At 34.4% G+C, this 27,337-nt stretch overlaps 3 protein-coding genes across 5 annotated transcripts in view; all 3 read right to left on the reverse strand.

Moving 5' to 3' along the window:
• Positions 1-2,493: 2,493 nt before the first annotated feature.
• LOC149691879 (anti-lipopolysaccharide factor-like) lies at positions 2,494-3,794 on the reverse strand. 3 transcript variants are annotated; one of them, XM_089869438.1, is made up of 5 exons: positions 3,677-3,794; positions 3,499-3,623; positions 3,364-3,435; positions 2,773-2,839; positions 2,494-2,671 (listed from the first exon to the last, which is right to left on the reverse strand). In XM_089869438.1, the coding sequence occupies exons 1-4, from the start codon at positions 3,739-3,741 to the stop codon at positions 2,796-2,798; spliced, it is 306 nt and encodes a 101-aa protein (XP_089725564.1). In that variant the 5' UTR covers positions 3,742-3,794; the 3' UTR covers positions 2,494-2,671; positions 2,773-2,795. The 3 variants fall into 3 exon arrangements, with proteins under 3 accessions (XP_089725564.1, XP_089725565.1, XP_089725563.1); XM_089869439.1 differs by having other exon boundaries at positions 2,494-2,692; XM_089869437.1 differs by having other exon boundaries at positions 2,494-2,839.
• A 1,179-nt stretch (positions 3,795-4,973) lies between these two features.
• Positions 4,974-27,337, reverse strand: part of LOC149691880 (anti-lipopolysaccharide factor-like) — an 84,380-nt gene continuing 62,016 nt past the window's right edge. The window contains exons 2-6 of the mRNA XM_089869342.1: positions 9,029-9,144; positions 6,881-8,959; positions 5,516-5,640; positions 5,368-5,439; positions 4,974-5,164 (exon numbers count right to left, since the gene is read on the reverse strand). Of these exons, the coding sequence (XP_089725468.1) occupies positions 5,121-5,164; positions 5,368-5,439; positions 5,516-5,640; positions 6,881-6,942 (303 nt within the window). The 5' untranslated portion in view covers positions 6,943-8,959; positions 9,029-9,144 and the 3' untranslated portion in view covers positions 4,974-5,120. The remainder of the gene's footprint in view (positions 5,165-5,367; positions 5,440-5,515; positions 5,641-6,880; positions 8,960-9,028; positions 9,145-27,337) is intronic.
• On the reverse strand, positions 23,784-27,269 carry LOC149691881 (uncharacterized). Its single transcript, XM_089869341.1, has 7 exons — positions 26,873-27,269; positions 25,922-26,021; positions 25,649-25,714; positions 24,936-25,134; positions 24,769-24,863; positions 24,458-24,677; positions 23,784-24,040 (listed from the first exon to the last, which is right to left on the reverse strand). Exons 2-7 carry the CDS (start codon positions 25,985-25,987, stop codon positions 23,862-23,864), a joined length of 825 nt encoding a protein of 274 aa, XP_089725467.1. The 5' UTR covers positions 25,988-26,021; positions 26,873-27,269; the 3' UTR covers positions 23,784-23,861.

The following is a 27,337-nucleotide window of genomic DNA, read 5'->3' on the forward strand; positions in this document are numbered from 1 at the left end:
TATCTATACACCATGTTCCAAAAGGTGTTAGTTTCGAAGTAAAGTGGGATGGTTCTGTGAGAATTTGAGAAATCAATTTTGAGTCGAAAATGCTGACTTCTGCGACATTTTTCCCTATCGACACTGTTTGCAAGTTATAAAAATTGGAGTGTTTTAAAGATGGCCCCTTTAATTTTATTGAGAAACTGAAATAAATGCTGATTTAATTAAGGGGTCATCCGTAAAACACTCCAATCATAACTTGTTTTGGGTGAATCTTAGGGCAAAATGTCACAGAAGTTACAACATTTTCGACTCGAAATCGTTCAAAGAACACGACCCCTTAAATTCTGAGGTACCTTTCAGAAACCACCTGTATATCCTATAGACTAACTTTATTGTTTATTTATTTTATTTGATTTATTTATTTATTTCGAACTGAGGGATCGGGTCGCTAAGCCAAGTCGGCTTACTTCACCAACTATCCGCCATCTTTTAAAATGGCGTCGTGGATAATAGCGAGCAACGCTGGGTCTCTTTGCTGCTAGTTTCAAATACGTTACTATTAATTACAGACCAATCATTGAAGATGCGTGTATACTTGTCTTTAGACGAAATAGACCATCCTACCCACCTACTTGCTTGATATTCGGCGAACAGTCATTCGGGATTACTCCGCGAATACCGGTATTAAGAGGAATGCCAACGTGGTTTCTTAGAAACACTTCAACGCGCGCAGTAATAAATGATGGGTCCCATATTCCAGCGCTTTTCTTCCGAAATATTTCTACTGTAACTTGACTCTTGGGACAACCGTATAGGGACAGCACTTGTCCTCTCTCTCGCTCCTCTCTCTCTATCTCTCTCCCTCTCTATCTCTCTCCCTCTCTTTCTCTCTCTCGCTCTTTCCTCTCGCTCGCTCTCTTTCTCTCTCTCTCTTTCCTCTCTCTCTCTTTCCTCTCTCTCTCTCTCTCGCTCTCTCTTTCTCTCTCTCCCTCCCTCTTTCTCTCTCCCTCTCTCTCTCTCTCTATCTCTCTTCCTAAAGTCTCTTTTCCCATTCCTTAGTATCAAGTCTTCCGAGATCTCACAACCAACTGAACTGTACCATATAGAACTACAGTTTTTAGGCAAGCTATAGCGTATAAATACTCAATATTAAATCGCGTTGTAAGAAAGTAGTTTTGGTCATGTGTCCCTGAATATGACCCTCGGTGGAAGAATATTTCTCGATTCTTGCTGACAGAATTTTTCTATATTTATTTTTTTTTTATTTTTTGAAAAATGAAATATTTAAGAGCTACGTTAAGACTTGGCTTACGTTACGTTAGGCTTAGCTTTATTTTACCTTTAGGCCTAGATGGGAAGGAAATATGTATTTTTGAAATCTTCCTTGTGGACCAAAATCTAAAATAATTCTAGGTAAATATCAACCCAAGCAAAGAGAATTAAATATTAAAGTGGAATTTATAATAACTTATATAGAAACTTGCGGGAAATCAAGGAGGATTACGTATGCGGTAGAAATAAGGATATGCCATTAAATAAGGGTGATTAAAATAGTGTCTAGGTAAATATCTACCCGAGCAAAGAGTATTAAAGATAGGAGTGATTTTTATTTTGAAGAAACTGGAGTAAAAAAGGAGGATTAAGTATGGAGGTATGGAGTGGAAATAAGGGTATGTCAGAAAAAAGGAATGATCAAAGTAGTGTTTAGGTAAAGATCAAACCGAGCAAAGAGAATTAAAAATGGGAGTGAGTTTAATCTTGTAGAAACAGGGGTAAAAAAAAGAGGATTAAGTATGGAGTGGACAACGTTGTGTTTAGGCTCGGGTACGATAGTTCTATATTTTCTTTGGTTTAGGTAAAGATCCACCCTAGCAAAGAGGATTAAAGATAGGAGTGAGTTTTATCTTGTAGAAACAGTCATAAAATAAAGGAGGATTACGTATGGAGTAGAAATAAGGATTTGTCATTAAACAGGATACAGTTATGATCAAAATAGTATTTAGGTAAAGATCCACTCGAGCAAGGAGTACTTTTATAATTAAGTACAGAATCTCACGTAAAATCAAGGATTTTGTATGGAGTAGAAACAAGCGAGGATGATTAAATTAGCTATTACCATACTTCGTATTACGAACTTCTTTAGGAAAATGTTTAAAACTCATTTCTGAAAGAAAACTCGTTGGAAGGAAAGTTTAAACTCGGTGAAGGGAGAGAGAGAAAAAAATTTATGGAAAAATGCTGATTTTAGGAGAACCTTTAGCTCCGGTAATGACTCCCAAGGCCCTTACACTCTTGTTTTAAAAACCGTTCAAACTATATATTTTTTCTTTTCTTTTGGTTTCCTTTTCTCCTATCCTTTCCTTAAGGAAAAAGGTTCCTCTGTTCCTGGAATGCTTGAAGGAAGTATATATACAATGCTAATGAGTTTAGTATACCCCAAAAAATCCCCCCGAGGTTTTAAGCAGGCGGTACGGGAGGGACATAAGCGATTTTAAAAATGTCGGTCAGTTTTTTTATTTAAAACTTTATTAGTTTATTTATTTTTAATTTACAATATATATTTTTTTTATTTCTAATATGCTAATATAATATCGTTGAAAGACTTCGTAGTTAGTTAGATAGAGTGGTTTTCTACGTTCCCGCCTTAATTTTTAGGCCATTTTAAAAAGTTGTTGATCAGTCTGGCCTATTGTGAGTTGGTTAGATGCTTTTTAGTTTAGTTTATACGACGAAATGAGGTTTTAGGTCTTTTGGCGTTTATAGATAATGATAGTTGAATATTCTTACTGAATATTGATAGTGTTCTTAACTTATAGCCGAATATCTTGCCTGGCTTGCTCCTCCGTTATATATCCTTCATTTTTAATTAATGATATATGTTTTAAGTAATTAGAAAGAAAATATTTACATATTTTGATGTAATCAGAAGGGGATAATAGAAGAAGGATGACACTCCGTATCATCTTAATACTTTAGTTATGTAACGTGATTCTTCCCAGGCTCATGCCCCTTTTTTTTTGCTCTCCCGCTCATTAAACTTCAGATGAGCATCGCACCGTGGGGTGAATTCTATAACTATTTGTCAGTACTAAATCCTCAGCAATCAACCCACAAACCTTGATTGTCTTGACGTGGGACCAAAATCCATGCACAAGTGCATGCGCCTTGGAAAATACTTAAGCGCTAATAGATTAATGAATGATGAGGGAACTATTTAGAGCGTATGTGATTCGGTTTAGTAAGCTTGCTATAATAAATGTTAAGGGATGTTGGGAAGAATCATGTTACAATTACCCTGGCCTCTTTATGGCACACTTCTCTCGAAGAGAAGCATTATATACTTCTGATATAATTAAAACGTTAATTATATTATATTACCTTTAGCGTAAGCTTTCTCCAATAAATCCTTAGCGGCGTGTTTTATTGAACCCATTTCGCTCTTGGTACATGCTTAATTATAAAACTAATTATTATTAATTTATTATTCATTTATTTATTTATTTAATTAATTACATCGTCCTTCTATTTGTCCCCATTCGGGGCACCAAGCTTTCCCATCATATTTTAATTGAAACTTTGAAATTCGTTTGGATGATTGGTAAAAGCATTCTTGGCCCAACAAGTTGAATTTTCCTTTACTGAGTTGATTTCTATAATTATTTCAACTTTATTTATTTATTTAAATGCTTACCTTGGTTTTAACGCCTCTATTAATGCGGTTGCAATATCACTCCATGGTATTTCACGTTCAGCCATTTTATGTTAGGTTTTGAAGTGTCAACCTTGGGTTTGTCATTATTTGTCTAAAGGTCTGGCGTTTATGAAACTTTTAGTTTTTATTTTCGATAAGGAAGTGACTGATAAAAATTGCGTTTCAACTCGTTGCGCAATATACTGCTGGTTCTAAAGAAACTTGAGAATGGCACCTTTTAGGCTTAGATAGTGTTAAGGCTTGTTTCCAATTAGCATACAGTGCCATTCCTAGGCTTTATTATTTAATTTGAGTGATTAAAATTTATTTTTATAATATTATAGGTAGAAAAATGCATTTTTTATTGCCAGTTGGCACCTTTTAGGCTTAGATAAGACTTGTTTCCAATTAGCATTAAGTGCCATTTCGAGTCTTTTTTTATTAGAGAGATTAAAAGTGATTTTAAAATTACTATGGGCGGAAAAAAATTCACCTTTCATTGCGATGTGGCACCATTTAGGCTTATATAGTATTAAAACTGGTTTCCAATTAGCATTAAGTGCCATTTCTAGGCTTTATTGTTTGATTTGAGAGACTAAAATTGATTATTTAATATTTTGATCAGAAAAAATTCACCTTTTTATTGCCATTTGGGACCACTTAGGCTTATGTTGTTTTAAAGCCGGTTTCTAATTAGCATTAAAGTGTTAGTGCCATAATTTTCGTCAACCACAAACTTAAAATGCGAAAAAAATCCTTGAAAAATCTAGTTTATTATGATATGTTTACTTTTTTATTTGGTTTCGTAGCAATTTATAAAATTGCAATCAAAGTATTGGGTTTGGAAAAGGCCTAGTTAAAATTTTGTTTCGTTTGATGACGTAGTAAGGAGAAATTTTTACTCTAGATGTCGCTCACGTGACGCCTGTTAGTGTCTCAGCGCCGCGTTAAGCCTATTTTATTCAGATTCACGCGGCATTAGTAGACTCAGGAGTAACGGGCGCTCGCGCTTGGCTTTTCCGCGAGATGCCGTGAGTGACGTAGCAAGGAGAAAAACCCGCGAAAAATCTTCTCCGAAAATTTGCTTTTGCCCCCAAATTTCAAGTTTTCAAAGTGTTTTTTCTATGTTTTCCCTCATATTTAAATATTTATCAAGCATATTTTTGGAATCAGAAGAGTTTAAACTCTCAAAAAAGTAACGTTTTCTTTAGATTTGAGATAATTTTTAAATCAGGTCGCTATTCCTTTAAGTACCATTTCTGGGTTTTCGAATTAAAATAAATTAGTTTTAACAATATTATTGATAGAAAAAAATGCAGTTTTTATTGGTTTAAAATTGTGATTATTACAATATATTTAAATTTAAACACACATTAATTAATGTTGTATGGTTAAAAATAATTCGCGTGAGGTATGTTGAGTTTAGACATCAGTCGTGAACATTTTACAAATTCGCGAATCTTTGGGCTTGTTCGTGGGTAACGTAACCTGTAGGAAATTAATTTAATTAATATTAAAATTATCGTAATTAACATTAAAATTATCGTAATTAACATTAAAATTATCGTAATTAACATTAAAATTATCGTAATTAACATTAAAATTATCGTAATTAACACTAAAATTATCGTAATTAATATAAAAATGATTGTAATTAATATTTAATTATTATCCATTTTTAATTTAATTACCGTGCGCGACGGCTTGTTGTATTAAATCCTTGCAGGCGTGTTTAATAGAACCCATTTCGCTTTGGGTGCAAGCTTAATTAATTATGGAAAATGATAATTATTTAGATGAAAATTAATTGCCTTTTTAAATCAATTGATTAATTCTTACAAGTGCCTCTGCAACCGGGCCAAGCTCCACACGTGGCTTCACCATCGTATTTTAATTTCAGTTTCGAAATTCTTTTAGTTGACTTATACTGGCAAACTTGACCACATAACGTCACGCTACCTGAGCTGTAATTGTATTTAAATTTGATTAAAAATTCAAGCGGTACTTGGTTAATTAAAGGCTGGGTGAAAAGGAAAATAAATTGATTTTTTCTATTGATTCTTCTACTAATTATAAGACCAATTTGCAGAGTGTGAAATACGCGGGTCATTGGTCAGAGGGTGCTAATTTCAAATTATCTATGAAATCTTAAACTAATTTGAATTTTAAATTCATTCAGAGGTGTTTCCTGGATATTTCACTATGCAAGTTGGTCTTATAATTAGTAGAAGAATCGATGACGAAAAATCACTTGATTTTCCTTTTCGTCCTCAGTTTAAGGGTTTCCAAGGGTTAAGGTAAACGTGAAAGGGCCCAAACGTATGTCATTGAGATTTAAAAATGGACCAAAATGGTCAGAGAGTATTTAGAATTTAAATTAAGTTCTGGAATTAGATTTTAGTGTTGAAAATGTCTTGTGTTTATGAAAATTTCAACAATAACTTGAGAAATGTTTTTAATTTACGAAATATGTTTTAAAACATAACTTGAACATTTACTTGTTTATGAAAATAATGTTGTTAAAAATATACTCTTAACATTGACAACTCTTGATTTTTCTAAGTTGACAAAATAATCAGGGAAAAATCATAGGAAATAATTAGAGAATAATTATAGGAAATGATCAGAGAAAATCATTGGAAATAATCAGGGAAAATCATTGGAAATAATTAGAGAATAATTATAGGAAATAATCAGGGAAAATCATAATCAGGGAAAATCATTGAAAATAATTATAGGAAGTAATTAGAGAATAATTATAGGAAGTAATTAGAGAATAATTATAGGAAATAATTAAAGAATAATTATAGGAAATAATCAGGGAAAATCATAGGGAAAAATCAGGGAAAATCATAGGGAAAAATCAGGGAAAATCATAGGGAAATAATCAGGGAAAATCATTGGAAATAATTATAGGAAGTAATTAGAGAATGATTATAGGAAATAATTAAAGATCAGGGGAAAATCATAGGACATAATCAGGAAAAAATCAGGGAAAATCATAGGAAATAATCAGGTAAAATCATAGGAAATAATCAGGGAAAATCATAGGACATAATCAGGGAAAAAACATTGGAAATAATCAAGGAAACATCATAGGAAATAATCAGGAAAAAATCTTAGGAAATAATCAGGGAACATATTGTCAAAGTCAGGGAATTTTAATCTAAAACATTTGTGACAAACCTGTAAAATATACATTACCTGGGTCTCATTTGTTCCAGAAGAGACGTAATAACCATTTCCCACGGTAAAGCAGCGGCCATTGTCAAAAATACTTATTTACTAGTTGAGTATAATTTGACTAAATAACAATTAACTAAAGTTGAATCGATCTATTCGGCTTTTATACTAGTTCCAAAATCAAGCGTAGGCGTGGGTTGTTTTTCCGCTAAGCCTAACGATAACTTAAATAAAATGACGTAACGTAACGCCGATTAGATACGACTGCTACTTGACGCGATATTCGCGGGCTTCTAATTCAACCAGATCCAACGACCTTAGAAGACGCATCCAAACTAAAACTTTTCGCTTTCAAACGGAAAAGGGAAATTCCCGTTTAAAGGGAGGGTTTATTTATTTCATTTCTCAGGGAAGCGTATGAAATTAATTTACATATACAGGGTGTTTCTGATAAATCTTGCATAAATTAAGGGGGGATGTTCTTTGGGAAGTCAATTTTGAGTCGAAAATGTTGTAACTTCTATCGCCATTTTGATTGCCACAAAGGACACTATTTTCGAGTTAAAATTTAGTGGTGTATTTTACGGATTTAATTAAGAAACTGATTTAGACAATGATTTCTAATTTAATTAAGGGGTCATCCCTAAAACACCCATCAAATCATAACTTGAAAACAATGGCCCGGACGTCAAAATGGAGATAGAAGTTACATTTTCGACTCGAAATTGATTTCCCAAAGAACCATCCCCCTTAATTTATGCCAGACTTATAAGAAGCATCCTGTATAAATAAAAATGCACCTTGCCTTCCCTTTAATAAAAACGTTAATCACTTAACTAAAAACATCGTTAAAGTTATTAAATAAAAGAAAAATAACAACCTTGAAATAGTTTTACTTTTCGGTTTAAGAAAAAATTTGTTTCCATTACAAAAACTTAACTCTCCGTGGGAAATTAATATACTAAATTTGCTAGCTTAAAATATTATAAAACGCTGCTATTTTCAATGTTAAAATAGGTCCTTTTCAAGATTGCAACCGAATAAGGGGCATTAGCTTTTTGTAACTAACGATTTGGAATCAATCTTGCTTCCTTCCCCCCTCTCCCCAAATGCATTAAGATGGGTTAACCCCCTTTCAGAACCCCTTTGCCTCAAACCCCATTTTATTTAATAAAAAAAGAAATTTTATTTCCTTTTACTATATTATTTCCATACACTAGCCTAGATTTTAATGAAAAGGATTTTTATTTAATTAATTCTAGTCTTTGGTAGGTTTGAAGGTATATCAAACTTAACCTTTGACCTGCTTAAAAAGGGGGAAATTATTGAAAAAAGAAATTAAGGTAGCATTTTAATCACAATCATCATAAGTTCATAAGATATGTTCCCCCATAAGTTTGTCACTGGTTACAAACTGGAACTTGTCATGAAGTGAATGAGGTAGGTCATAGATTCGAGGTAAAGCGAAGACGCCTGGTGAGGCGCTGTCAAAGGCTTAGTACAGAATAAATAGGACCTAGATGGAAGTCCTGCAAAACTAACCACCGAGTTACTTCAATTCTCGCTTGTCGTTCTGCTAGAACTAGCTCGAGCTGTAAGTCTCTCGGTATAGCATTACGAAGTATAGGTGTCATACTTATGAGGAACATATCTTATAAACTTATACAATCAGTGAGAAATATTTTAAGTCTCAAACTGCTACAATAACCGAATAAAACTTTAAAGTATTTTTCACTAATCGCCATTTTATTTTAATCATAGACGTGATTACCCTCTCGTGAAAAAGTTTTAGGCCTATAGCTATGAATTTCTTATTGTTATTAGTTTTCCATTTTTTTGTGAAAAAAAATCAAGCCGGCTTCACACGCTATCTTTTTTTTTTTATAAAAATATCGAAACTTGGCCTTAATTTTCCAACAATATATTCAACGTCACCGAATCGATTTTCTTTAGAAATCTCGTTACAGACCATTCCAGAAGAGATGTGCAAACACCACTGGGACAGGCGTCTGCTTTCTTGGGTAATTTCCCTCGCGCCAAGAAGTCTCCCAGCATCCTCAGCGTTTAGGTAGGGTCGTACAGTAAGGACGCCCCCTGTGTCTTAAAAATAGAAGATAGTTATCATACAAATACAATGGCGCTAGGCGGCAGCACTTAACAATCACCTACCGAAGGGTAGGGGCGTGCGCGAGGTACACTGGGAGAGGGAGAGTTTCGGTGCATGCCGCAGGTCGCCCATAATCATTTCCAATCCATCTAGGTTTATCCCTAGTTTCAGTGCAAGTCTATTTTTCAAAAAAAATTCGTTTGTAAATGTGTGTTGCCGGCTTTACGATTCTAGAGCTCGTCTTCGCTCTCAATCTCTTAGGTTTTTAGCTAGTAATAAATCATTCTTTACTACTTTCCAAGTCGTTTTCGCTAAATGACATTGAGTTCGAAATAACGTTGGGATCGGATCGTTTGAAACGAGATTTTTTTTTTACTCTCTCTCTCTTTTTTATATTTTTTTATTCTTTTATCCACTACCTATATACTCTACTTAAGGAAAAACGCTTTCCCGGCCGGGGCTTCTCTAAGACATTAGTCAAGGGTTTAAAGAAATTCTCAACTCACTTTCTATAGAATGGCCGCTCGTTTTCGTAACAAGCGCTAAAAAACTTATTCCTTAAGCCTTGTTTTCCAATTTTGAAATATGGCGCTCTTTTATAATCGTCGCGAGCTTAGGCCTGTATATGTAAGTCACGTGTTTTGTGAATTGTATACCTTCATTCGTTAAGCCTTGGTTTTCAATTTTGTAATTTAATAGTTATATATGGAGTTCTTTCAAACGTATTGTCACATTTAGAGCCAAATTCATGAAAGCGATCGCAAGTTGCGTTAAGTTGCGCAAATTTTGCGTCTGAAAAAAAATTTGCGTTGGTTCGTATTCACGAAGAGAAAGTTGCGTTTCGCAACTATTTATGTAACGCAAACTGCGCAACTTCATTTCGACCAATTAAAAGCAAGCGCGCCTTTTTTAAGTTAAGCCTACTTTTCAAAAACGAGAAAGGCGTTGGTCGATGTTTCTTTAAAAGAAAGGCAAGCAAATTGGAAGGAAAGAGAAATTGAATTATATATTAATAACATGTTTGAAGAGTCGTCCAGAGTTAATAAAGGGAGAAATAACTCCAAATGGTAAATTTCACTCGACGAAGCAGATTTCTAAAGCTTGGGATGAAGTCGCCAAGTTGCACTATATCTATTTACATGAAATAACGGTCTTATCTGACTAATTAAACCATGGGGAGTTCAAATAAAATAGTTAAAAAAATATTGGCCCGTCGCAAGTATTTTTAATTTTTTTTTTTTTTCGAAAATTTCAAAATTTAATGTTTTTACCGTAACTCCTGTATACTGTATTCCGCACTCAGTCTTGTAAAAAACGTAATTAATAGCCGATAATTTGGAAAAGGCGCATTATTTTGGCTGAAGGAACTAAATTTTAAAACTCATATTTAGAAATAGGGGCATAATTTTTGGTGAAGGCACTAAATTCAAAAACCGATATCTTGGAAAAGGTGGCAACTAGTTACAGAATCCATCAAACCTAACCTAGCTAGAGCTATAGGGATACGAATTTTTGGTGATTTCAAATTTTCAAACGAAGTTTTGGCCCAGTTCCGGCGGACGAATATTTTTTTAACTATTTTTTTTAAACTCCCCGTGCTCTAATTAGTCAGGAAAGACTGTTATTTCATGTAAATAGATATAATGCAATTGTACCGAAACGTGAAATAACCCGCGATACAGTTGGTTGTGATACTTTGTAATGCAAATCTCGACCAACTACACCCTGAAAACTACCACCAGGGCTACCACTTGCCATGAATGACAATCCCATCAGAACCTAAACGAATATTTAAAATTCATTACATATAGCCTATAAATAGCGTGCATTTTATTTATCGCATATAACTTGCCTGCGTTTCAACAGCCAGTGAAGAGCTTCTTCTGGTGGGATGCTCTTAAAAGATCGCAAAGCTCGAAAACATTTGTTCTTGGAAGCCTATAATAGTCTCTAAACACATGTTCGGGAAACTCAAACGCATTAGTTCTATCCCTAAAAATTCTCTGACGCCGCAGATCTCTTCGTTCGGCAACTACGATTAACTCCAGAAACTCCATTTTTGTTTTTGAAATTGAAATTCGCGCACGTTTTGAAGTAATTTTCCCGCGTTTTACTACTTGCGATCGTTAAAAACGAAGCGCAAAAGTTGCGTTACAAAAGAACACGTGATTAACGCATTTTGCGTTGATTTTTTATCATGAATACCAAGTTGCGTCAGGTGAAAAAAGTTGCGATTAGGGCGCTACCTTTGACTGTATTAAATTTTGCGTCAGACGCAAAAATTGCGTTTTCATGAATTTGGCTCTTAATTGTAAAGAATTGTCACGTGGTTGGTGAATACATTTAATTGTAAAGAATTTTCACGTGCTTTGTTAAATATATATCTTCATTCGTTAAGCCTTGGTTTTCAATTTTGAAATTTAATAGTTATACATAAATTCACGTGGCTTGTGAATACATTTAATTGTAAAGAATCGATTTTAAATTTCAAATTCCGTTCTTTAACCATCCTTTTAAAGGGGCTGTAAAGTGGCATTGGAGGGTGGGTAAACATTATTTCAAATACGTCACAGGCACCACGTGATGCCTTCTTTAACAGTCCCTTTAAGACTCTAAAAACTTAATTATTTGGAACTTTGGTAAAACATTTTCGAATACCAATTTGATCGTTAAGAACTCGACTTTTCTTAACACTAAAAAAACACCGTTGAATTCAGAAGTTCTTAAAAGTTTATGGTCCATGTTTAATTCAAACTTTGTTGTAATGTTTGTCTAACTAAAAGTATACAATGAAGCGAAAGCTAAACCCCTAAGAAAATTAGTTTAACTGCTTTGTAGGGGGTGTGCCGCTTTTAAACTTTGGCTTCTATCAAGTCTTCCCACAAATGTTTGTCTACAACGCGAGCTGAATTTTAAACTAAACCAACCAGCTGGAATTTAAAGGGCGAGTCTAATTTAAACGTGCACTTTTTAAATCCAATTTAATGTGGTAGGGGATATTTTTGTCTCTAAAATAAAAGGAGTTTCGTTGAAATCCGTTAAGATTTCAACAAATTACTAATTTTTTAAATAATTAGAAACCAGGGTTAATGTGAACAAAACTGATACTCGAGAAGCTAATTACAAACGCGGTTTCTTGAAGTTGCTTCGCGAACCAACTCGAAGCGGCTTTGTAGGCTAGTCTCTAGTTTTCAGGGGTATTCTAGACTGGTACTTATATTTGTACATGTACTGGTACTTGCACTGGTGCTTGTATTTGTACTTGTACTGGTGCTTGTATTTGTACTTGTACTGGTGCTTGTATTTGTACTTGTACTGGTGCTTGTATTTGTACTTGTACTGGTGCTTGTATTTGTACTTGTACTTGTATTTGTACTGGTGCTTGTATTTGTACTTGTACTTGTACTGGTGCTTGTATTTGTACTTGTACTTGTACTGGTGCTTGTATTTGTACTTGTACTTGTACTGGTGCTTGTATTTGTACTTGTACAAATTACTTTTTGGTATATCTAACATTTTATTAGGTAAAATTATAAATTATTGAAATATAATTATTATATTTATATAGACTAAGTAATAGACATTTTTAATTTAGTCTTTAAAATTTAACGATTAAAGTGAGACTTGCCCTTTAAGATCTATATAAAGGAATAAGTGTACCTCCAGTGAATGTGTGTAGGTAAAGGTGGACGAATACACAATGTAAAAGAAAGTAGTGTAAATCCGGAAGTGGATGTTAATGACTACCTTTGCTGTAAGAAATGAAGTAAAACTTAGGTTACAGCGTGGTTACGGATCGTTAAGGTGAAGAAGGAACGCTTAACATGATAAATCGTTTTGGGGGGCAATTGTCTAAGTTGTCTGCGCCTTGTTTTTATCGCAAACGTCAGCTAAAGATAGCACCATACCTCACCGCGTTTTGCAACTGACAAGTTATATAACAAGAAAAATTAGTATCATACGTTTTGGTTTTGTTTCATGATACTTTTCCTTTAATCCTTTTTAATTACGGATCTGTTAATTGAGGTTAATCACTGTCGACACAATCTGAAATAATTTATCTACTTTTTTTTTTTTTACTTGGAGTTTATACCAAATAAAAGGCAATACAGAATACAGGGTGTGTTCGAAAAAGGTTGGTAATTATTATAGGACTATGGGAAATCAATTTTGAGTGTCAAAAATGTATTATAACTTTTATGACATTTTTGCCCCAAGATTCACTTTAAACGGGTTATGATTGGATGGTGTATTTTACGGATGACCCCTTAAATTTAACATAAGAAACTGATCCAAGACAATGAATTATAATTTAATTTAATTAAGGGGTCATCCGTAAAACGTTCCAATCATAACTTTTTTACGGTGTCTCTTATGGGTAAAATGTCATAGAAGTTATAATACATTTTCGATTCTCAAAATTTATTGATTTCCCATAGAACCATCCCACTGTATGCACTTCAGTCCAACCATTATTTTTGGAACACCCTGTATATCATTATGAACGAATTCAAATGACCCCCTCCCGCATTGTTCTCAGTCGTAACTAACGTCCAAAAAAAAGGGTGGTATTATTTATGCGTGTCACGTTTTTCTAACTTTGGATGAAAAGAGAAACGAAAAATTAAAGTCTTTTAGAGAAACATTAAAATATCAGCTGTTCTCTACGATTGTCGCGATCATTTTGCGTTTTTTAAGCTCGTTAGGCTTAGCAGGGGGCGTTAGTAATCGTTAATTTCAGAACTCGAAAAGTCGTTACATTTGAATAATTATTCCTTCTTTTTTGTTAAGTTTGATTATGATCCTAAAAATAATTTTAGCGAATTAAATTGGACTGCTCTGGGATCGCTCGTGGTCCACTCCCAGAGCACCCCGAGCGGTCCAGTGGAAGTTACTTTGCCCCTTAATTTTTAGTTGGGGTTTTCTCCTTGGACACCGGTAAATCTTACCTTTCTAATGCTAAAAAAAAAAAGGTATGTACCAATTGCTTGCGAGCCAGTAGTGGCTCCTCCCTGTTTCAAAAGGGATCTACTAAGAAGGCAAATAAAGATTCATTCACTGCGGGTGAAACATTTCTACAGGCTGTCATTGTACATAATTGTAAATAATTTTCTTGTTGGTATAAATTTTAATTTAGTGTTTTTTTTTATTGTACAACATTTAATGCTTTGTTTTAGTTTTTTTTATTTTCGGACCTGTGAACCCACGTTAGAGGGTTCCTCCCTGTTCCAAAAGGGATTTGTAATTAAAAGGGTCAATAAACCATTCATTCATTCATAGGATTAACATGGGCCTGTTTCAGCCTAAAAAGTGGCTTCCCTTACTTGCGCACTGTTTTTAATATTATTATTTTTAAATAATTATTAAATTAACTAATGAGTTTAAACTTAAACACCAACACTCATAATCATTAACAATAATTAAATAATTATATGAAAGTTATTTATTTTTAAATGATTATTTAATCTTCTGACTGACTGATAATCAACACCCAACACAAGCTTCTTTACCTAGAAGGCTGAAATTTTGCAGGGACGCTACTCTTAAGTAGTAGGCAAGTGCTAAGAAAGTTTGTAACAATCCGCCGCCATCTTGAAAAATGGCGTCCAGAAATGTAGAAAAAACTTCTTTGTGGAAATACGTCGGCGCGTTTCAACAGATTTATTTAATATTTAGTACAATGTTTCCTTATACCCTATAGAAACCCTTAATGGCTTTCGGCTTTCGATTAGCCGCCATATTTAACAATGGCTTCCCGAAATCTCATAACTCCTGGTGCCTTTACTACACTAGTTTACAATGTAAATTAAAGTCAATAGAGTTAACTTAGAAGACTACTGTTATAGACTTAGTTCGAATTTAAAGAAAAAAACTTTGGTTTATTTTGTTTGCAAACCGTATGTTTCTTCTCACGAAATTTTAGACCTAAATATTTAAGACAACTTCAAAAATAGAAGTAAACTAATAGACTCGTTAGGCTTAGCTAAAATTCAAGTTCCTGAATGCTCCTTTTGTCTATCTAGTTCTCATTCGGCTGTTGGATTGGAGGGGAGGGGAAGTTTCAACTTTGATATTTGGTTGTGCATTATTATTTGTTAAAATCGGGCCTTGGCTCCTTGGACGGAATCTTTGAAGTTTTGAGATCTTTAGAAAATGGGTATATTGTAGTTTCCTTCGAAGCTCGGATTCAAACGTTTGCTAATAAGCTCAACGCCTGTTTGTTTCAGCATTTTCTCGGATTTTAGTTACCATTTGTAAAGATTCCTCTCCCTCTTTTGAAAAGGACCGCGTGCACCATCGTGTCCCTTTTTACTCTATAAGGAGAGTGGACGGACAGGACAGCGGCTGACTTTTGTGAATTATGTTAGCTAGGAATTTAAAAAACAAAGGGTACATAGAACTTTGGGTACAAAAATTCCTTTTATTCTCGTCTAGCGACAAAACTTTTCAACTGGATAATCCAGAGAAGTGCTTCGCAAATTTAATGAAATTATACAAAACAAACTCGAGATGCGGTTAAATTTAGTCTCTACTCTCTAGGGTAGGCAAGGGGAAGGGGGAGAGATGGAAAATGCGGGTTATATTTGACGTCACGTTTCTTCTGACCGAATTATTTCACTCATTCTTAAGCCTAATCTCTGTAAGAAAAAAAAAATAACCATGACTTTGCTAAGCCTAAATTGAAATAAACGTTAAGTCTAAATTTTGCTTTTATGCGAATATGCAGGGTTTATACAAACTTGGAGAACCTGGAAATGTCAAGGAAATAGGTTTTTGATTAAATGTTCAGGGAAAATTTGAGGAGTATTATAATTTTTAGTAAAATTCAGGGGAAACTCGGGTAAATTTTTCGTTTTTAGTAAATTTTAGGGAAAATTCGGGGAAATTTTAAATCTTTAGTAAAGTTTAGGGAACATTGGGGAAATGTTTAATCTTAAGTAAAGTTTAGGGAAAATTCGGGGTAATTTTTAGTCTTAAGGGGAAAACTCGAGTAAATTTATAATTTTTAGTAAAATTCAGGTAAAAATAGGGGAAATTTATAACTTTTAGTAAAATTCGGGGAAAAATGAGGGTTTATCATTTTTAGTAGAGATGGGCCGATACCGATCCCATATCGGTATCGGCCCATCTCTACAACCTATTTTCTTATTTATTTTATTATTGATATCGGTTAATATATCGGTATCGGTTTAATATCGGTTTATTCGAAGGATCGGGTAAAATATCGGTATCGGCACGTATCGGTTTCCCAAGTATCGAATGATATCGGTATCGGTTAAAACTGTATCGGCTCATCTCTAATTTTTAGTAAAATTCAGGGAAATTAATGACACTTGAGTAAGGTTTTCATGAAGTGGTTGCTCCAACTAAAAATAACCAATTGCGTATAGTTGTTACAAAAATAGCATTCCTGCAGCTAATAGGTGGCCTTATACCTGGAAATATATGGGAAAACACCTGGAAATGTCAGCTACAGAAATCGGTTTTCCAAAAGTTATATGAACCCTGTATTAATCCTTCCATAAAAAATTCAAATCCTTAGCCTATATCGAAACGTTAGACTTATCAAAAAAAAAAAAGATTAGAAATATAATAAACATCCAACTAAACTAGGCTTAGCAAAGTTTAGGCCCATACCTTTTAGAACTATTTTTAAATTAACAAGAAGTGAGATTGACCACCACCACCACCATGGTGCACCTTCTGGTCCCTGTATATGAATTTAAATTCATTTAAAATTTATTCCTAATCTCTGGGGACCCTTTTATCAAAGGCTTATGCAAATAAAAATAGACCTAATAGGCTTTTATGAAAGATATACTGTACCCACCGCCTACGCCGCCATACTGGGGACCTATAAATAATAATTCCATTGCATTTTATCTTTGAAATGAACCCAAGCAGGGTTGGCAAAAATCCGGCAAAAACTAGTTTTTGCCGGGACACGTGGCAAAAAGTGGAAAAAACCGGCAAAAACGGAAAAAACCGGCAAAAAGTGGCAAAAACCTTTTCCCTATTGAAATGATAATTAGAAATGCTAACTTTGGCTTTGTATTTGTCATTCGTATTAATATAGGTCTTCCAACAGCTAATATGTCTCAATCTTAATCAGTTTTATAACATTTATTGTGTTTTAAACGTTCGAGCTAAATCCACTTTAAACTTATGAAATTTTGCTCACATTCCAATGATCCTGGTTGCTTCGCATTTGATAACTAAACAATAATTTTTAGCAGTTTCTAGCTTTAATCTGTTTCGAAAACTCAAAATTAGCGATTTGAAAAAAAAAATAGTGTTGAGCGAAAAATAAGGACGATTTTTCATTTATTTGTATAACAAAGCCAAAACGTTCTTTGCCACGCGGTTTTTTTCTCCATTTCATACTGAGAATGTAACCCACTTTATAAGCCTATACAATTATGGTAGAATTTTGGACGTTTTATTTTCATTTCAAATCCGAATTTTTAAAATTTAGTTCGTTATTTCCACATAAAATGGAAAAAACCGTGGGAAAAAGGTTTTTGCCACGCGGTTTTTACCTGAAAAAAACCACGTGGAAAAAACCGCGGCAAAAACTAGTTTTTGCCGCCCGGTTTTTTCCAGGTAAAAACCGCGGTTTTTTCCACCCCTGGCAAAAACGTGCCAACCCTGAACCCAAGGGTTTAACATAGATAGCTAGTTTAGAATTGAATGATGTTAGCCATTTATTTTTAAGGAAGTGAATTGTCAAATCTTGACGTTTTTTGGGATGGGCAGAAAAAAAGAAACAAATAAATAAATAAACAAATCTATTTATTAAAAAGGTTTGCCCTGTCTGAATTCTCGTGCCTTTCCTCTTTGTCCCTTTCGAGATTATTCAAATGCGGATATGGGTTGGCGGGAAAAGCTCCATGGAGATCTCAAGAGGGAAGGTGAGCTGGGGGGGGGGGTGTATATATACTTCTATATCTATCTGGTCTCTAGAGAATTTCAAAACTTCCTCGCGAAGAGACTAAAGTAATTCATCTTAAATTCTACAAGGCACTAGTATATGGCCCATAATGCATTTCAGGGACTGTATCATTGACGTTCGTCTAAGCCGCTCTATTCCTTTAGAGGATGGAAACACTTAGCAATGTTTATTTTTAGTATTATTACTTTATTATTATAATATATGTTATTTATTATCACTTATTTATCATATTTATTTATTATCACTTATTTATTATATTTATTTATTATCACTTATTTATTATATTTATTTATTATCACTTATTTATTATATTTATTTAGTATCACTTATTTACTATATTTATTTATTATCACTTATTTATTATAACATATTTATTTATCTATTTATTATAACATATTTATTTATCTATTTATTATAACATATTTATTTATCTATTTATTATAACATATTTGTTTATCAATTTATTATAATATATATTGTTTATTTCCTTTTTTATTATAAATATTTCTTCGTAAATTTAAAGTTTGCGCAGATTTCTAAGGCGTATTTAGCTTCAATTTAAGAAATTATATTCAGAGACTGTTTATTAATTGTCAATAAGTTTTTAATCCTCGTCTAATGTCCGAGCCCTCAATAATAAGATCTAAATGTTTGAGAACTGCGTTTCTGTCACCTACGTAAACTAAGTTTATTAAATAGGCCAATTCAGAAATACCTATTTTTATATCACTTTTCAAATATAAAGTTAAATATGAAGTTTTCAAATTTCAATATTAAGCGACTAAGGTTTCGTCAAAGTTCTAGACGTCTTATTTGATTTCGTGGAAACTCTCAGCCCTAAAGGAAATCAAATTGATTAAATGAGATGAGAAACCCGAAAGATGTTAATTAATTTAAAAAATATATCGCAGACAGAGAGAGAAAAATATACTTAAGACTGCATGTTAACTTTAATAATTCCAATTATAACTCAAATTTGAACGCACGTACAAGTGTCTAGCTGTAATAGCGAATTACCTCGTTTCAAGTTTATATCAAGAAGTGATATTAGGGAGAAGGTATAAATTCGCCACATTTTCAGCAGCTTTTTCTCCAGTCCAAATGTAGGTCCGGAGTTAATCCCCGCCGCCTCTAAATTACAACCAGCATCTCATTGATTCTTGAAAACTCACGTCAGTCATATTTTCCGACTGAGGAGAGGCAACGAAATAGCCCGGCCTCCTTTTACGTCCCCCCTTGAATTTTGAAAGGGGGACTTGGACTATGGCGCGCGAATACTTAGGCATCTTATACCTACTCCCTAATAAACTAGATATCACTTCTTGTTTATATATAAAACTAAAATGCTTTGGGAAAATAGTCGGTGTTGAGTTGGTCGAGTGAGTGCACTCTTCATGGAGTGAGCGAGTCTCCAAAATGTTTACGGGTCGTTAAGCCTCGGTTTAACATTCAAGATGCCCCATTTAATTTGCATAGAAGTCTCGTATCAACACCGTCCATTAGTTCTCGCGCGATAAGGGTTTTGATGGCTCGTGAACGAACTCGCGCGCCACTCTTTTAAAAACACTCCTGCACGAGGCGACTCCTGACGGGGTGATAAAAATGGCGGAAAATTTCTTCCAAAAACGAAATCTCGTCACTAGAGCGCGCGAAAAATTCTAAATATTTTGAAAAATTCACTTTCCGAACTCCTAAAACTGTTATCGCCTTACAAGCCGCTCAAATCGTATTTTATAAACTTTGTATGAAATTTTTTTAATACCTGTTACTATTCAAAGACGAGAAAGAGACTAGAGTTCTAAAGAAATGTCTCGTATCTGTTTTTGATTGAGAAAAATAGGCTTAATATAATTTCTAAAGTAAAGCCAAGGCTTAGTTGGAAATGTCGCGCGCTAAATTATTATTTATGATGATCGTTCTTGTTAAACTAAAGGCCTTTTCAGACGGTACAACTTTTTGACTCATTTAGATGAGCTAACTTGAGTTGAGTAAACTAGTTGGGTCGTCTGAACAGAAGTTGAACCACCGAATTAAAAATTAAAGGCCGACTTCCAGCGAAAAGGGTTCTAGCGAACTGAAAACCGAGCATCGAGACTAACAATGGAGCGACTGTGCCGGTTTTCGAAGCCCCGCTGGGTCAAAAGTTGGAAGGGTTCTCGTGCAATGTGGTTCTAGGGAACTGAAGATGAACAATAGAAATACTTTCAAATTGATTTCCTCTCGAGTTTTTGCTTTCCCCTGAAGGAAATTCTCTATTGTGTATCTTCTGTTGGCTAGAACCACATTGCACGGCTTTCAGTTAGCTAGAACCCTTCCATCTTTTACCCCAGCGGGGATTCGAAAATCGGCAAGGTCGCTCCATTGTTAGTCTCGATGCTCGCTTTTCGATGGAAGTCGGCCTTTAATCACTCCCCAACTTTTTGCCCGATATAGTTTAGTCAATAGTGTTATCGTCTGAAAAGGGCTTAAGTCATCCTTACTTTACACTGTTAAGATAGGCAAGATTACCCATACTATTCCTTTATTTTACTGTCAGGAAACGTTGTCGCGACTTTAAAATAAAATTTAGGCATCGCTTTGTAGACATCTTCTTTTGCTTGGAGCTGATGCGAGAATAGATAATAATGAAAAGGGATTCTTTTCTTCCGAATTTACTTCCGTCTCAATTTATTTGTTTGTCCTCCTTTGTTTTAGAGCGCTCTCTCGTGTATAAAAAGAATTCAGCTGCTTTAAAGACCGAATTCTTACGGGGGTTTTTTTTTTTTCTTAATGAAAATGCGTTCTTAAAACACAAAGGAACAAATGAAATACGTGTTTCTACCTCGAGAGTTTTATTTGGCGGGACATTTTTATTTTATTTCTTTTTTTCATATCTGATTTTTCTCTTGAGAAACGAGCCATAACTTTGTAACACTTTACAAAGTTCATTCAGTGTGAAATACGTATTTCAAAATCGCATTTCATACCATGATAGATCAACCCTTTTTTCAAAAGTCGGGGCAGTGAGCATATATAAGAAAGAGAGTCAAAGAGGGGAGGTTACCATAACGGCACAGCCCGATATCTCTCTCACGCGCACCTACCTCGGCGCACATCCGAGGAGCCAGACGTCACGTGACCCGTAAACCAACTTCTCTGATTCTTTTTCCTCTCTGTTGCGCCTATTGCGCGTGCGCGGACCTTTTATACCGAGCAGTATCGCGTCTTTGTTGTCCACAAAACCAACCCAACAAGTAGTATCTAGCAGACGAAATTGTGCCCCCCCGCCGTTTGAAAAACGGTCTCTTATAAGGTGCTAAAGGACTATATAGCTTCCGGTTACGCTTTTGATAACCGAATTCCCACCATTTCAATATCAGGGGCGTGACTTTTGGGAAGTTTCGAAAAGGCTTGAAAGTTATCTTGTAAACACTTGAAAACCTTTACTATAAACGCGGCGTTTCTTGCGAATTTCCGTATTTTGAATGTAGAATGTATATTTGGCTGTTATTAATTGTAGTTTAGATACGTTATTTATGAGTTGTTGCAGGTTTAATCGATATATGAAGTAAGAGGGTGACTTCTTATTAATTGCGGCATAAGTTTATAAGATATGTTCCATAAGTATGACACTTCCTATACTTCGTAATGCTAGAGACTTACTGAGAGCTAGTTCGAGAACGACGCGAGAATTGACTACACTCGGTTTTGCAGTCCATCTTGCTATTTAGTCTGTCCTTAGCCTTTGACAGCGCCTCACTAGGCGTCGCTTTACGAGAATCTATGACGTTTCGCCTACGTCACTTCATGACAAGCTCTCATTAACCAGTAACACACTTATGGAACATACCTTATAAACTTATGATTGCGGTTCATTCAACTTTCGACGACTTTGATTAAACTTCTCTTATAACGCTTCATAAAAAGTGGTATCTTTTTTTTAATTGCAAGCACTAGGTAGATTTACTAATAAATTATACCCTAAAATAATTAGAAAAATAAATTATTAAATTGGGTTCGTTATATTTTAAGTTACGCTTAGATTTGATTTATTCAAAACAAAGGAATTTCAGGTTTTTATAATCATTATTAATTGATAAGCCTTCGAAGGGAACATTGTCAAATTGACCCTTTCAAAAAAGTGGGGGTAAAAATAGAGCCTGCGTGGTGTTTTACCACATTGTTTTCTTAAGAAAGATTAACATCAGGTTTTTGGACATTACAACAAAGACCTTATACATGACTTCAAACAAATGGAATGTTTCGGACTAGTAACTTTGAAGCCCTCTCTATTGTCTTTGTTGTCCACATACCATCCGGATGTTCGTCTTAACCCAATATGAAACAGACGTCCCTCTTTTGAAACCTTTTCCCATAGAAATATTGAGAAAATACTGAAAAAAGTGGTACGGAAACATCTAAACACACGTGTTACATTTTCAACGTTCAACTTTCTTTTATTGTTATTGTTTTCACAACGTATTTCCGTGTCTCCGCTATACATCCAATTAAACACGAGACATGTCGCTCGCGCGCCGCAGTTTGAATGTCGCGTGCGAGGAAATAACTTCCTTTCAGTATTCTTTTTCCTCGCGACTTGTAGCTCGTGCAGCAACGGATATCCGGTTGTCTTTTATTACCCTTAGTGTATATAGTTGACAGCTTTAGGGCGCGAAAGAATTCCCGCCTTTTTGTGTCCTTTAAGCCCCCTAATTCGCTCGTTTACATTCCGAGCAATAGTATGGCTAACTCCGAGCATTCCGTATATATTTTGGTTGGAAATCTAGACTCAGGGGGATTCTATACCCTTATTGGCTTAAAAAGGGTATACCCTATACTAGAAGCACTCAAAATATACTGTAATTGGCTACCGGAAATGCCACCTTTGACCTCAAGAGTGTCTTTTTTATCGTTGAGTGTTTGAAGTTTTTTGGGTTTTTCTAAGCCGAATGTTCGCCTTTTGTCAACGCTGTTCTTCAGAGCGTTTGAAGTTTATTTCTGTGATTTGTAGTCGCTCTCTGCCAAATACCGAGCTGAACCTTCGTCCTATTACTAGCGAGAGTGTTTGAACTCAATTTTTGGTGTTAAGCCGCAGGTCTTGGCTAAGCAGTCGCTCTTTGCCAAGTACCGAGCTGAACCTTCGTCTTATTGCGAGCAAGGGTGTTTGAACTTAATTTCTGAGTTAAGACGCAGATCTTGGCTAAGCAGTCGCTCTTTGCCAAGTACCGAGCTGAATCTTCGCCCGTTATAACGAGCAAATTGAGCGCTACCCTTACAAAAATTATCTTAAGAAACCTTGAGACTCTTTTCTGGGAAAATCTTTTAGAAATTCTCAAGAGATTTCAATGGGAAATAATGGGAAGTTTGGCACCTTTTTCCATAGGATGTTCTATAGATTTTCTTAAGAGTTTTTGTACTTGAAATTCTGAAGAAAATCCCTAAATATTTTCCAAAGCATTCCAAAAACATTTCCCAACAACCTTCGCAAAGATTTCCCTAAGAATTACCAAAGATTTTCGTGAGATATTCCCAAAGATTTCCCTAAGAATTCCCAAAGATTTTCGTAAGAAATTCCCAAAGATTTTTGTAAGAAATTCCCAAAGATTTTCGTAAGATATTCCCAATGATTTTCGTAAGATATTCCCAAAGATTTTCGTAAGATATTCCCAAAGATTTTCGTAAGATATTCCCAAAGATTTTCGTAAGATATTCCCAAAGATTTTCGTAAGATATTCCCAAAGATTTTCGTAAGATATTCCCAAAGATTTTCGTAAGATATTTCCAAAGATTTTCGTAAGATATTCCCAAAGATTTTCGTAAGATATTCACAAATATTTTTCCCTGTAATGTTCTAATTATTAGGGACTTCGTAATTAAACAAATAATTTATATTTATATATTTTTTATTCCGTTTATCTTTCACCCATTTCCAAATCTGAGCAAAAACAACTATGAAAAGTTCTTTAAATAAATGGCTGGTTGGCATTTTCAAGAGTTACATCACCAATAATGGTCTCTTCTTGTCTAGTGGTTTCATTCATTCCAGACTTCTTTTTGTTTGTATTTGTAACTTCTTTAATTTTGTCTTGGATGGTCCTTTTAATTTTATCCAATGAAATATCATATTTGCTCTTCACGTAATCTATAAAAATTCATATTAACAGCAACGATTAATTATGAATACAGATTAATACTAGGATTTATTTAATTTTATTTTAAATATTTTATATTAAAGTGAAATTTTGAATATCACCAAGAGAAAATAGTAGAGATTATAATACTTGTAGGAGAATTTCAATTCAGTTGTGCAATCCGTCCCATTTAGGGTCGCCCAATTTTTTATACCCCCAATAATTGAATGAGCCAAGACGAGAAGTAAAATGCAGCTAGCTGCCTTAAAAATATTGTGAGACTGCTGTTCTGACATGGAGAGGGGGGGGGTAGGCTTTTAGATTTCTAACCAGGCAAACAAGGTGTCAGGCTCATGGCTATTTTCTCTTTATATTACTCATGCATTGAAGCATTTGCATAACACTGTATGGATCAAAAATGAACTTACTAAGAATGGCATTGATTTTCACTGGGTCTAGTTGGGGTTTAGCTGGAATATCCTTGAAGGCATTGGATTGTTTCCCGCTAATTGAAGTGTTCACTAATTCATGTTCTGTAAAAAGACATAAAAGGAGGTTCCTGGCAAAAAACCTTGGATTTCCACAAGATGAGAATTCTGCTCTGGTCAAATCTGACTTCTTGATCCATATGTTGTTTCCAATGTCAACCTAGTTAAATGTTTTTTCGTATACATTCAATGAAGGGATAATGGAGTATAAGTTATTTTTAGTCATAAAAGCTGTTGTACAATTGCCCTACCATTTCTTCTTGTTCCGATTCATTTCCAGAGTGAATGCGACTCTCTTTGCAAGTTTGAATCACCTTTCTCAACTTACTGACAAAATGATCCAGTTCTGTAGAAAAATTAAATTCGAAATTGATAAAAAACGTAATAACAACTTTTATAATTATTAAACATTTCATACCAGCCCCTTTTTGCAATTTTTCATTTTCTTCTAGCAAAATTTCATTTTTCCTCTTCAGTTTTTGAATTTTTTTCAAAAGCTTCTCTTCTCTCGCATTTGAAGAATCATTCATAGTTTCTTTTTCTATGACCGCCAAATTACTAACACCAGCAGCTTCCTGAATTTCAGTGTTTATTTCATTCAATAATAATTGGTTTTGCTATATAAATACGAAAATAATTAGAACTTTAGAGTTAGTACATTTGGCATATCTCTGCCATCATTGCCATGGTTTCCACACAGTGCTATCCATTTGAAATATTTTTTTCTTTCTACAAAGCTTCTGGCCAGCAGCAGAGATATACCTCCTTGTAACCACGTAGGAGAGGCAAGCCCCCACCCCAATTATTTTCCAATTTCAAGGTATTTTACATCTCCTTCTTGGTTTGACCCTCAGCGGCCTTGCTATTATACAGGTTATAATTTTTTTTACACTACATTGGGTTAAAACTGATACAATTCATCAGTAGAATTCTAGAATGTGTTTTTATTTTCAAAACCTTGAAATATTAATTTAGAGAGAGAGAGAAGCTGTTAAGTGTAAAACAGTCGTTTATAAAGACAGATCATTAACTAGATAAGAAAAGAAATTATTTCTTGGGCTTTACTCTACTTTTAAAGAACATTGGCAAAGGCAGCTGTGGGCTAGATAAAATGTTTTTAAAACAAATCACCCAATAAACAGAACGATTTGATGAATGTGTCATCCTTCGTTGCATTTCGCAGATCAGAAAAATAACCTTTCACACAAAACCCACATTACCCTGATTTGCATAAAATGTTGCTACTTCCATAAAATATGACATAATTCGTTAGTAAGTGGTAATTAAAAATACATGTATGGTTATGAGATTGCATAAATGTGAACATTTTTAATTTTAGGCCCCCAAATACTGCTCAATCAGTCATATTTTATTGGATTTCAAGATTTTATATTCTTATCTTACTTTGTTAACAGCTGGATCACGACTTTTCTTAGTAACTGTCTGATCCACAATTATTTGGGAAGCCATGTGTTTTCGTTTCTTCTCTAATTCCTCATTAGTTCTTGAAACATTAAATTTATTAAATACAACCAACCCGTTTCCCTACTAAATAAAAGCACAAGGTGAACCACTGTATAACATTTATTATTATTATTACTCTTATTGTCATTTATTATGAAAAAACTTCAGATAATTAATATTGTTATACATACTTGATGTACGCATCACAATTAGCAATTGAAAATTTAACTATATTTTTGGCGATTAAAGAGAGAATGAAGCGGCCATACAGAGATTTCAGAATAATTGAGGACACTTAACTAAAATCTCCAATAGATAGTTGACACAGACACACATGGAGGATTCATCCCATTTACACCAGACCGCCAGGCTACATGGAGGACAAAAGCAGACGGGTTGCTGTCCTCCTGGTATAAATGGTCTGAATCCTCCATGTGTGTAAACTATCTATTAGTTTTACGTAAGTTTAAAAAGTTGAGCTACTAAGCCTACGCTAATTTTTTGATGATGAAGCTTATATTTTTATAAAACCGCCATGAGGTCTTTCTTTCCTCGTTTCCTCCCCCCTTGCTATCTCACATTTTTAAGATTAGCAAGGAGGATGACACTAGCCTAAACCGCGGCGTTCCACCTCTACTTCTATCGCCACTTTTCCTCCCGCAAAATCTACGGGGAATCCCGCATTAGGTTTTAAACATTGGAAATTTAAGTAAAAGTAACGGGCATTTGTTACGAAAAATTATTTTAATTTACATGATTTTTATGAATATATCGATTAAATTTCATTCTCCATTTAAAAATGTTAAATCGCGATTAAAAAATTCAAAACTGAGATTTAATTTTCACATTACACAGTGGTTAAACTTCTACATATAAAAAAAGGTTACTTACCAAAAGCCATCAGCTTAGCTGGATAGGGTTTCCTTTTATAGTAAACCTCGCTTTCCATTCCAATAAATTTTGAAAAATCCCGGGCTCCCGAAATTTCGTTAGCCAGTTCTTTGTTTACAATGGTCTTAATGGGATACACGTCTAACGTAGGCTTTTCTAGCTGGAGCCATTTAACCAGAACAAAAAGTCCCAACTCTGAACTTGATTTTGACATAATTACTAATTAATACTTTCTTCTAAATCAAGTTTAAACGACAAATTCCGAACTTTAACAACGAAATTAAAAACGACTTCCTAGCGTAACCCCTTCAGTACACAGTGCGTTACTGCGTTGGAATTTGAAAACTTTCCTATTTTGGTCCGGGCGGGGTTTGGGGCGATTTTTTTTCCCAAAAAAACCTCCTTATTCACTAGCGTAAATAAGCCTTCCGCGAACGGGACACTTTAACCTGATAGTACCACAAT

Source organism: Phalangium opilio, unplaced genomic scaffold (genome assembly GCF_054372755.1).
Source record: "Phalangium opilio isolate 3A_F unplaced genomic scaffold, DU_Popi_V2 ptg000025l_1, whole genome shotgun sequence".
Lineage (NCBI taxonomy): Eukaryota > Metazoa > Arthropoda > Arachnida > Opiliones > Phalangiidae > Phalangium > Phalangium opilio.